At 31.8% G+C, this 12,141-nt stretch overlaps 2 protein-coding genes and 1 long non-coding RNA gene across 4 annotated transcripts in view; 1 reads left to right on the top strand and 2 right to left on the bottom strand.

Moving 5' to 3' along the window:
• The window catches only part of LOC145320351 (outer dynein arm-docking complex subunit 4-like), a 100,759-nt gene that overhangs the window by 59,267 nt on the left and 29,351 nt on the right, over window positions 1–12,141 (top strand). The gene's annotated exons all lie outside the window — the stretch shown is intronic.
• LOC145320349 (uncharacterized) lies at window positions 1,500–3,377 on the bottom strand. Its single transcript, XM_080162763.1, has 5 exons — window positions 3,001–3,377; window positions 2,548–2,591; window positions 2,235–2,296; window positions 2,004–2,066; window positions 1,500–1,907 (listed from the first exon to the last, which is right to left on the bottom strand). Exons 1-5 carry the CDS (start codon window positions 3,246–3,248, stop codon window positions 1,818–1,820), a joined length of 507 nt encoding a protein of 168 aa, XP_080018889.1. The 5' UTR covers window positions 3,249–3,377; the 3' UTR covers window positions 1,500–1,817.
• Window positions 4,213–7,874, bottom strand: LOC145320348 (uncharacterized). Its single transcript, XR_013880166.1, has 3 exons — window positions 7,813–7,874; window positions 7,107–7,155; window positions 4,213–4,628 (listed from the first exon to the last, which is right to left on the bottom strand). It is a non-coding gene; the product is annotated as an uncharacterized LOC145320348 (long non-coding RNA).

Genomic DNA, 12,141 nt, shown 5'->3' with positions numbered 1-12,141 from the left:
TAATAAAAATCTATTTTTACCTCCATTTATACAAATAGGTGTTAAATTAATGTATCTCGAAACAAATTCCTTTCTTTGGTTTTACCAATATCAATTTAATGATAAATTAAAATCTATCATATTTTACTTCTGTTATTATACAGTGGTGTGTCTTTCGTTAACATTCCTGAAGAATATTCTAAAATTTTAACGATTTTATTTAAACCCTCCATCCAACCCACGCCATTAAAATGACGCACTCCATTTTTAACTTTTACTTAAATTTTACGCAAATACTTAACAAATATATTTAAGTTTCATAATTTCGAAGATAAAGACTTTCTTAAAATACTACGGTATAAATTCTCCAGGACGTCCAAACCTTGAGACACACACCTGATAATAAACAATTTTTGAATATCAAATTTTGAATTTTAAAAAAACAGAATAGTCCTTTAATTTAAAATTGAGCCAAATTTTAACACCAAATCTTAATATTTTATCTTAAATAACTTTAAGAATTTAGTCAAAGACTAAAATTCTTTTATTTTTTGAGAAAAAAACCATTCCAAACCTGATAATAGTGCATAAATAAATTAACCCCCTAAATTTATTAAAAATTGCTTTCAAAGCACTAAACTCTAAATCCTTATTCCATACATATTTCCCCTAATTTTACAACCTTTAAATTTCCCTTCAAATCCCTTGATAAATTTTTCTTTACACTTATTTTCATTCCAATAATAAATCTAACGATACCCATCAATATTAAGATATAATGTTCAATAGCCTAAACCCCCCACTCCAAACCAAATGTTATTCAGTTGTCAGGAATGTAGTGGTCTTTTCCTCTAAAAATATACATCATAATAATACATAGGTTAATAACATTCTAGTAAAGATTTTCTCATTTTTAATTTCATCCTAACCTAAATCCTTGCGCCCGAGAAGAAATATTAACTCCTTAAATTTTAAAATACCCCAACCTTAAAATTAATTTCATCCTAACCTAAATCCTTGCGCCCGAGAAGAAATATTAACTCCTTAAATTTTAAAATATCCCACCTTAAAATTAAATTCGTCCTAAATCTCTGCGCCCGAAAAGAAATCTTAATTCTTTCAATTTTATTACCCCCCCCAAATTTAACCCCCACTTTAAAATTAAATTCGTCCTAACTTAAATCTCTGCGCCCGAAAAGAAATCTTAACTCTTTCAATTTTATTACCCCCCCCCAAATTTAACCCCCACCTTAAAATTAAATTCGTCCTAACTTAAATCTCTGCGCCCGAAAAAGAAATCTTAATTCTTTCAACTTTATTACCCCCCCCCAAATTTAACCCCCCACCTTTCCGAACATTTTTACAATTAAAATTACGTATTTAAATACCTACCCACAATTTTTTTACTTTCGTTTCCTTTTATCCTGTAAAATTTCTTTCCATTCATATACTAAACCACTACAATCCTTTATTCTACAACCTCCCCCCCCTATTTTTCTCCCCCCCTAAAGTTAATACAATCCAACATATTTTTTTCCTTATCCAACTGCTAATCCTAAATTAAATACGTACCCTAAACTTAAACCCTCCTAACAAATAAATAACTTAACCCATCGAAAATCTCTACTTATGTTTTACCTAAATTTAGCCCTAGTATTTTTTAAGAAGAAAAACATTTTTAAACTAACCCCCCCCCAACTATGTTGAAATGTGGGTAGTGGTAATTCTTCTTAGAACTAATAGGCGCTTCAAACCTCATCCTAAAATATTAAATAAGATTTTAATCGAGAAATTTACTAACTAAACCTATAAATAACTTAAGAAATTATTTTAACTACTTATATATATCCTTCAAAATCCCCTCCCACACAATAAATGAAATACAAACTTACAAAATTAATCCGTCTGGGCTCGAATGCAGTTAACCTCTAAAATAATAAAGTATTCTCAAGAACCGAACAAAATTGCATAATATTTTTTAAAGCTTAACTACCTACCATTAATAAATTAAACCCTATTCTTACCTTTCTCACCAGGCCGGGACGGGGCTGAGTGCAGGTCTTGGCGCTGTCGCTGACAGGTTCCAGCTAAAAAAAAATATTATATTTTTTAAGTTTTCCTTCAATATTTCGTTTTTATGTATTTTTTCTTGCATTATAACTCTTAAATTGTATATCTTTTTGATTATATTGCATCTCCCTTTTAATTATATTCGACAAAATAATTATTTCTTTTCCAGAATCTAAAAAATGTACCTGGATTAATTCACCCGCAGCACCTCCAGACCCGACAACATCGTTGATCTCTCGGTTGGCAACTAAAAAGAAAACATTCAATCTATGAAAACTGTTATCAACCATACTGATGAACTGAACCCAGCCCAATTTATCGGTATTTTGATAGCAATCTTATTTTTACTGCCGGTAGCAATTATTCTAGTGACGGCCCTAATCTCGTCTGTATTATTTTACATTTATGGTACCTACAAACTAATAGACTACCTGTTTAAACGTTTCATTTTAAACAATCAAGCCCAATTCCCATTCGAAATTTAAGAACAAATCTTACCGGTGGATTGTCTCCATAAGCGCTTGAACAGCATCCGAAACAACCTGAAACAACAAAAAAAATATTAGATGTATGAACTAATCATCCACGGATCACCATACTTTAAAATAGAACAAATAAAGGCAGACTACTACTTAACCTCCCTTACATCATTTGTTATCCTGCCAGGACATACCAAGCTTGATTCCAAGATTGAAATTCACTTTGATGAAAAATTTTTATGCTTAACACAGCTTGAACGCCCTCAACTGGAACATGGTTTACTATTACAAGCAATAGACTTCCCGAATGGAATTTTAAATATAGATTTAGTCAACTTAAAAAACACACCCTTCTTTGTTGAAGCCAACACAAAAATAGCAAAGATCAACTTCACACAAAAACAATTTCTTGACTGCTACTTTGTTTTCAAAAATAACGATATTAACCAACAATAAAATTTTTTTTACTTACATTGAGAGAACGCAGATCGCAAAAACACTGCCCCCCACCACCACATTTATCGTCAGGGTATTGCCAGCCCCACCGGACAACACAGTTCCCCCGTCTCCTCCATCCCCCTCATACTCCGACTTAAAATCTCCGACCCCCAGCTCCTGACCCCCAGTCTCATCGTCGACATCAAACAGAACAGAATAAATATCCATATTCGCAAATAAATCTGAAAGCAAAAACATATTCAAGTTATAGTGAATAATCATAGAAGAAAACAGTTACAAAAGTTAAAAAGATAGACACAATACTCAGTGAAAAGTACTTTAATAATTAAAATCACATTTCTTATCATTACTCTGCCTTACAGAGATCATTAGATCAACTTCATTACTAAAGTGCTGAAAAATCAGGTAAAATTTTTTTTAATGTTTTTAAATAGAAAACAAACAGAAATTAAGTCGTATTTCACAAATTTATACAAGCTTTATCATATAAAAATACCCAAATTACTTTCAAATTTTTATATTAAATATAATAAAATCCTCAAATTTTCGGTTGACCTCTTATTTAAACTAACTTGTATAATTTTATTAAATACGATTTGAATTCACTCTCTAGAACTCGACATCATCATAGATGTTATTTCCAGCAGGGTTTAAGGGATTCATTTCAATGTGGGCTCCATTTCCCTCCTCCACTCGCCGAATATTGTTTGTCCTTCGAAAACACCGCTCAAATAACGCTAAAAAAATTAAAATTTTTTTTACAAAGAATATCCTCACTCCAATAATTTATATAAACAATGAAACACACGCGAATTTTAGTTCATTACTAGTAAAAAATTTTACGCGGCATACAGCGCTTGCATTATTTTAACCCTCCTTTCCGTATAAGGAAATTTAAAATACGGATAGAAAAGTAAAAATATATTCTTTATCATAAATATTTAATTAAATTAGAAACATACCTCCCAACTTAACGAAAACCATACACATTTGCGTTAAGACCAACAACAGAACAAGGACGAGAATCGCGATAAGCAACCACGTATTCAAGTCAATTCGGAAACCTCTAAATAATAAGAATTTTTTTATAAATAGATATTTTCCAAAAAAAAAAATGCAATTTTTTTCCCTTACATATTATATGTCTTACAGATTACCTGGGGACAGATTTGCCAGATCCATCTAGAACCACTCCTTCAACGGCTCCAAGATCTTCAGAACTTAACTCATTAGGATCCAGAAACGAGAGGCTAGGAAAGAATACAGCACTCATATTCAATGATGGCGCAGAAACAGCCAGTATATGACTGCTTTGTAAGTATAATTGTTTTAATATAACCCTAATATATAGAAAGCATGTAATTTAACCCGATAATAGATTCATATAGAATCACTAAAATATGTTATTTAGTCTAAAATAAATTTCCCCCCCCTACCCCTAAACCTCTTATTTCAACAAATCTTAAAACCATATTGGTTCAAATTTTTTTATCTTTTTATTTACAAAATTATAAATAATGTTTTCAACCCACAATCTTTTACTATTCCCAACTACACAATAATATTCTTTTTTTTACCTTTTCCTTACCTTTATATTATTTCAGTCTGACGATGAAATACAACCACTAGATCCACCAAGTCCTAAAAAATCAGGTAACTCTATTATTTTTCATATTTATATCTCGCTAACAAATAGCCTATTAAAAATTTGAACCGAACAAAAAGTGTAGATTTATCATTTATAATTGATAATCTGTAGGCAAGCTAATCTAAAAGTTACTGTTACACAAAAATTTAATTTTCCAATAACATATTTCTTCTTACACATCAATTATAAAGGCTTATTTTACATATAGAAAATTTTATTTTCATTTACCCCCCCCTCCACATTTTCTAATGTTTTGATTATACTGTAACATTTATCGCTAAAACTTATCCATAAACGTTAATTTTGGGGATATATAAAATTTATTTTTCATTTACCCAACCCTCCATAATTTTAGGCTTTCAACAATGTAACATTTATCTTCACATCCTATCTATAAATATTTCTTTTGGAGACCCATAAAATTATTTCCCATTTACCACCCCCCCCCCGCATTCTTTTTATTATTTTAACTACAATTTAACATTTATCTTCACATCCTATCTATTATTATTTCTTTTGGAGACCCACAAAATTATTTCCCATTTACCCCCCCCCTGAATTTTTTTGTAATATTATGACTACACTGTAATATTTATCTCTCAACCTATCTATATATATATTTTATTTTCCATTTATAACACCCTACAAATTTATCAACTTATTAAAATATTAAAATTTACCAATAAAATCTATTTGTAATATCAAAATGAAAATTTTCTTTCAATTTAAATATGAAAATATCTTCCAATATCCAACCCCTGCACTTACTAGTAAACATTGTTAAACTTATGCTAAATCTTAACCACAAAATAACTATATTTTGATGTAAATATAAATTATTCCCCATTGTCCTTTCACCGCCAAAAATCATATGTAAACAAATTCAAAAATTATCTCTCCAAATATCATGTTGTTGATAGAAACATATATTATTTCAATTTTAGTAAAGGAGCAAAGCTCCTCCCAAATTTATTGTAACTCAATGTGATACAATGTAAACTAACTGTGATATTATATAAAGCTTATACTTTAAATGTTTCAGGCGGCGGCGCCCCTAATAAACGCGTAAAGAAGACTTACTCGTGGACAAAACCCCGTGGCTCCAGCCCCGACTACAACCCCCCATCCCCTAAGAGAACAGTACGCGCCAGCACGCCCCCTAGAAAGTCCCCAGAATGCCCCCCCGGACCTTCAAATTCGCCATCCTATAAACCCAATTTTGGTCCTAGGACCCCTCCGGGAAGCCCACAATACATAATTTCAGCCCCAAACTCGCCCACAAATACAGAGGTAACCCCTAAAACAAGGCCGCCCATTCCATCAGCAGAACAACCCTCCAAGCGCAAAAAGATTTACTCACTAAATCGAAGACTGATGGACGGCTTCACAATCAGCGACCTAAATGAAAAAAGAGCATTCTTCACCAACATGATCTATCCTACCCCATTAGCTGTGGTCGAGCAAATCAACACCAACATGACCAATATTCCACAGATAACGCGGTGCATGGGGAAAGTAAACCAAGAAGGCATGAGCACTCTGAAGAATAGCTGTCCCCAGATAATACTCAGTAATAATATTATCAAGACCTACCAGCTGAGTCATGTATCAAACTTCTCCAGGGGGACAGCTAAATCATGCACATGGGATTTGGTGACAGACCAGCTGACGGTGTATGAGGCCCAAACAACCTCATACGCCATAACGCAGGGCTTATATGTACCTACCATGGTATACAGCCAGGGAGCCAACTTGGTGAGACTCGCCAATACGAGATGTCCACATTCGTGGGTTCCTTCCTTGAAGCACATTCACCAAGATTGCAGTATTGTCTCTGTCACATTGAATAATTTCAAATTCCAAGTCTTGGAGCCTCCAAAAAGATACCCGCTCACTCCCGAAGGAGAAATGTGCAGCCTCTGGCATCATGCCAACAGAGAGGTTTTAAGCACAATTCCTAACTTCTCCACCAAGTACCTGGAGAAGATGACCAACCGATACCTGATACTGCCCAGCATGCCATTGATCAACCACACCGTTCCAGCAAAACGTCACCTGTTAATGCAAATGTCTACCTACTCCCGCGCATATCGCCTGCCGGAGATACTGCAGACCATCAGAACGCTCACAGAAACCAATGAAGAAACAGTATACAGATTATACCTGTCTTCATCCATCACCTTCCGAGAGCTCCTAAACTGCATGCCCCAGGGAGCATGTTGTTTGATCCTACCCAGCAGGATCGCATACAAGATCACCCTAGCAGAGATTTCCCGCCTCATCATCATTGCCCACAGCAAGGAATAAATCACCAAAATTTTAGTATTACAGGTACTACATAAAAAATTTCCTTTTCTTTTCTCTTTCTCTTTTATGCAAAAAAAAATATACTTGGCAAGCCAATTAATTTTTTTTCTCCTTTTTTTTGTAAAGTAGAATATAATGTAAAAAGTAAGCTTTAAAACACTTACCTTCTAACATAGCTTGTCCTTGTCCAAAATGCAACATCCAAGTAGTATCCTATAAAATGTTTAATATTGTAACAAGGATAAAAAAGTTCAAAATCAACAAATCATTTATTCGTTCCTTTTTATCACATCTTTAAATTTAAAAACCACAACCATTTCCTTTATAATCAAACTTAAAATATTACAGGCCTTTGGTGGAAGAATGGTTGTCAAGATGAGATTGTATTAGGCAGTCAATGAACTTTGTCATACACCGGGGTTCATAACCCAGTGACTCATACACTTGTTAGACAGAAGGAAAGTGAAAAAAGGGAAAGTTTTACCCTGAAAAGTGACAATCCCAATAAACAGTTATCCACAGATCAAAAACTAGACGTCTAGTATGCCAAATTTCACCATGTTAGAAAGTGAAAATATCAGTGATTTAGACGTCTAAAACCAACAACCATAAAAGGTTAGACGTCTGATATGTGACAATCATAGCAACAGATAGCCAAGATGGCCATTAATTATGGTTAGAACCAGACGTCTAGGGGGCGCAACAAGCGTCCCCAAAAAGTATAAAAGGAAGGGATTTCTGGAAATTCCTCACTCTTCTCATAGCCACCAAACTTAAAGCATCTCACTTGTAGAACATAGTCCATAGAAAATTAATTCCAGATCTATAGAAATCCAGTAAGTTTTACTTCAAAAACTTTGGTTAAATTACCTTAATCATATCCAAAGATACACCAAACACCAGTGGTTGAATTTGACTACCTGAAATAATTGACATTTGATAACAAATTTATTAAGCCAAAGGTTTAAGTAATATTAATTAAAAGCCTCAGTAATTCCAACACAATTGGTTGATTTTAAATTTTAAAATCCTAAGCTAAAGTTTTAAGTAACATTTATTTAAAGCCTCAGTAAACCTTTAACACCATTGGTTGATTTTAAAATTTAAATCCTAAGCTAAAGTCTAAAGTAACATTTATTTAAAGCCTCAGTAAACATTTAACACCATTGGTTGATTATTTAATTTTAAATCTTAAACTAAACATTAAGTAAAAGATTTGTTTTAAAGCCTCAGTAAAAGTCCGACGCTATTGATTGATTATCATTTTAAAATAAAGAAATAACTTTGAATAGTAATTAATACTTAAGTAATTAATAATCCATTGAGATAGGTATACCTATCACGTCTGTATTTAAGTATACATTAATTGATAATTCTTTGTGTTAAATAAGTTTTGTGTACAATTTTGTTTGGTCTTATTCTAAATTATTGCAACCATTTTGAATATAAATTGTTCTGTCTTGTCCTTTAATTCATAAGTATAACTCCACCTTTTATATATCCAATATCATTAAATCTTGAATTGTTTTGTCTTGTAAATAAATTCATAAGTATTATTCCACCATTTATATAAATCTAATATTATTAAATCTTGAGATCTTGTAATCTAATTGAAATCTAATTAATATCTTGTGATTGTTTTGTGTTTAAATTAAGTCTTGTAAAATAAAATTATAAAATAATAAGGAATTAGTTATTAATTGGTAAACTCGTTTGAAAACTACTCTATAATTTACCTAGCTCGAATATAACACTGTCAAGGGAATTAGTGGCAAGCCGTTAAGAAAGGGAGAACCTTATCGGTTAGAATTGGGTTTCCTTGAGAGTCGGGACTAGGATTAACTACTTACTGAACCAACATTTAAAGGATTGATTTGCAGGTAGGAAGGCTGATACGTACGTCTTCTAATTTCAAAGGATAGATAGGTTAAAATCTGCTCTTTTGATAACGCAAGGTATAGAATAGCGGTAAACGCTATCATCACTCCTACAATAGTATAATGAACCAATAGATATAGTAGATCTAGATGGTAAATCGGGCCCAATAAGTTGTGAAACTTAATAAGAAATATCCAAAGAGGTAACTTTATCCCAAGAAAGTTAACTATTTAAAGATGACTTCTTATATATGTTATGTCATATATGCTTTAAATCATGCGAGGGAAGAAATTTTTTAACCATATGACCAAAGCAAAGGCTTATCCTATGAAAGACTATTTATAGATGATTCATTTTGCGAATGATATCAAAGGATAATTGCTCTTTCTAACCAAATTTTGTTTACTTTCTAACCAATATATGGTAGATTGATCCTCCCCTGTATTCCTATTGGCTGAATTTGGGAGTATGTATCTAGATTATACCTTTTAATAATTCTTACTTGATAATTTCTTTATTGGTGTTCTTTTATTTCTTCAAATCTTGAATGACAGCTTTAAATGACTTATTTTTGATTACATTTTTTTACGGCAATGCTTCGCCTATCTATTATGAAGTGTTGATTTAGGGAAAAGAGAACACTGAAAACATTTTTTACTGTGCTAAGAAAATTGCTAATAAAACATCACATGTTTTATTTTAATAGAGAAAGAGGGGACAATGGGCTATTTATTACCAGATTATACCAATAACGAAATTAATTTGAAAAAATCACAAACATTAACACTTGTATAGTGTCAAAACTGAATAATCAGAATATAAATGTATACGAGTCGAAGCAAAATTGTAAGTAAATTTGTTGAAAAACTGCTTGATACAGAATAATGTTTATGGACATACTTACATTCTAAGGACTTGATAGAGTTGCTTTGCTTATAATATTGTTCTTTGTTGTCCCAGGAATCAATATACCAAAAAGCAGATCAAAGGGATAATTAGATCACATAAAAAATTGTTGTTAAAAAAGTAGAAAAACCAACATGTTTAAAATGGATGTACGGACATTCTGGTGATGATTATAGAGTTGCTATGCTTTCTAAATCGTACCTAACTACTACAGGAATCATCATGCAAAGTTTGAAATCAATAGGACAATTCTAACATGCCTAAATTAACGAATAAAAGCTATCTATCTTGGACGGACCGACCCTAATTATAGAAAAGCCTCGCTTTTAAAAATCATCCTGTACAAAACATTTTGAAGCAATTCATATAAATCTAATATCTTTAGAGGGGTAGCCAAAAGATATGGTGTATGTCTGTCTGTGTGTGTAGGACTGGACTAAGAACTACGCATGAAAACAGTTTTTAGTATCTTTAAAAGTTTTTTAAAGCAAGAATAAGTTTCCTTTTTTTAAAATATAACTAATGGCATATAAGAAGCTTCCATGAAAAGAAACCTATTCATTCCAGAAGCTAGCAAGATATTTTAAACATCCTTGATTATATCTCTTTTTTTATGACCATTGTATTTACCTTCACTTTTACTTTATTTCTAAAATAGCAGCTACGCCCCTAGAGGCCTCTAGTGGCACTTTAGATGTTTTTATTTGTTAAAGTCTCTACATTACTTCTTTATTTTACGATAATTCTCTTTATGTTACAATGAAGTCTCCCATATATTTTAAATATTTTGATTTTTTGTCATTTCTCTTGGGAGGTTGGTTGTACCCTCTCCCAAAATAGTCATAAACCTTCCCAGAAACCATTAGAATCTACATATTAAGGAGAACCCGATCGGTTCAGCGTTTAGCGAGATCCTTTGGTACAGACACACAGACAGACACACAGACAAACAAACATCCTGCTACTTTAGTATACGGATTTTAGCGCATATGAAGGAACACAAATGAATATATCAATCAGTTAAATGTAGATGAAATCAGGGACCTAAAGGGATAAGACAATAGTAGATAAATTGATACCCCGTCCAAATTGAATTTTGGGATGCCTGGGCAAAATTTTTGAATTTTGATCTACCTCCCCCCCCCCCCATATAAAAAAGGCTTGGACGTCCTTGTACTGTACAATTAGTGGTTGAAACGGCTGGATATTAAGATTAATGAACATACCAATTAAATTTCGAAAAAAAGTCCCAAAAGTTATTAAGCTATTGAATAAGAAAACGTTATAATACAAATTTGGGGACTAATGTAATATTTTAGAAAGCCCAATGACCCCTCCCTCCCTGGATTGAATGAGAATTTGTACTTGCTTTCTACCTGACTTAACTAGATAAGATACCTTTTATATGTTAAGTATACCTAAGTAATTTTATGTAACCCTTATTAAATAATTAAAAAATAAAATTAAAAAATATGAAAGATAAGTCTTAATTAGAGTAAAGTTTTTTTTCGTCTACATAAATAGAAAAAAAGAAACATTATAAATAACTAAAAGTATACTCATTGTAATAAAATTTGAATTATAGCTCTTTAAATGTAGAATCAAATAATTACATCTATTTTGTTGTTCATTCATTTTAACGAAAAAAAAATAATTTGCAAATGTTTAGCACACCTGCCCATTTTCAATATTTGAATATGATTTGTGTTTTTTATATATATTGGGGAGGTTAATTTACCATATTTTCTACTAAAAAAATCACCCTATAAAAAATATTTTGAAGTAACCATTCTTTATAATTATGAAAATAAAAAAATATCTTTAAAGATGCCTTAGATGGTTAATTGCTATTATGTATAACACAGATAGGATGTATGTGGCAGAATTTACAAGGAACCGTGCTTAAAAACTTAAAAAAGATAGAAATATTTTTTAAAAATCTTTAGTTAGAAAAACAATTGGCTGTTTTAAGACATAACCAAAAAGGTACTCGTGTATCAAACCTGATTTTTCTTGACCTAACTTAATGTAACTAAGAACAAAATAGGAACCCCTAGTAAACTTCATAAGGTACCTTAAAGCTTTCCTAAGTCTTACTTAACATTACTACATTTAGGAATACTTAACAATAACTTAGAAACTTCATAGGGATACTTAACTAAAAGCTTACATAAGCCTGACATAAGAAAATACCATTAGGAACACTTATCTTCGTTCGTGATTCTCACTATGGTCTCTCAATCGTTAGATACATTATTGTGGTACTTTCCTTACAATTTAATTGGTTGGTACAAACTTTTCAACCAATATATATATCAAACAGAAACAGTAATTAACAGTATTAATTAAATTTGGTGTCATATAACCTAAATTTAAAAGAAATACAAATTGCCAATTAGATTTTGAACCAAATGA

The sequence above is a fragment of the Acartia tonsa genome, chromosome 5 (assembly GCF_053477335.1).
Source record: "Acartia tonsa isolate MP-2025a chromosome 5, ASM5347733v1, whole genome shotgun sequence".
Taxonomy (NCBI): Eukaryota; Metazoa; Arthropoda; class Copepoda; order Calanoida; family Acartiidae; genus Acartia; species Acartia tonsa.
Note: the sequence above shows the minus strand (reverse complement) of the source record. Positions and strands in the feature narration are given on the sequence as shown.

What these genes read in the sequence shown, in the direction of transcription:
- LOC145320349 (XM_080162763.1), bottom strand. Translation starts at nt 3,248, where the DNA reads ATGATTATTCACTATAACTTGAATATGTTTTTGCTTTCAGATTTATTT. An exon ending in GCGATCTGCGTTCTCTCAAT is followed by an intron (nt 2,592 to 3,000) that starts GTAAGTAAAAAA and finishes TTGTTGTTTCAG; the next exon opens with GTTGTTTCGGATGCTGTTCA. An exon ending in CTTATGGAGACAATCCACCG is followed by an intron (nt 2,297 to 2,547) that starts GTAAGATTTGTT and finishes TTTTCTTTTTAG; the next exon opens with TTGCCAACCGAGAGATCAAC.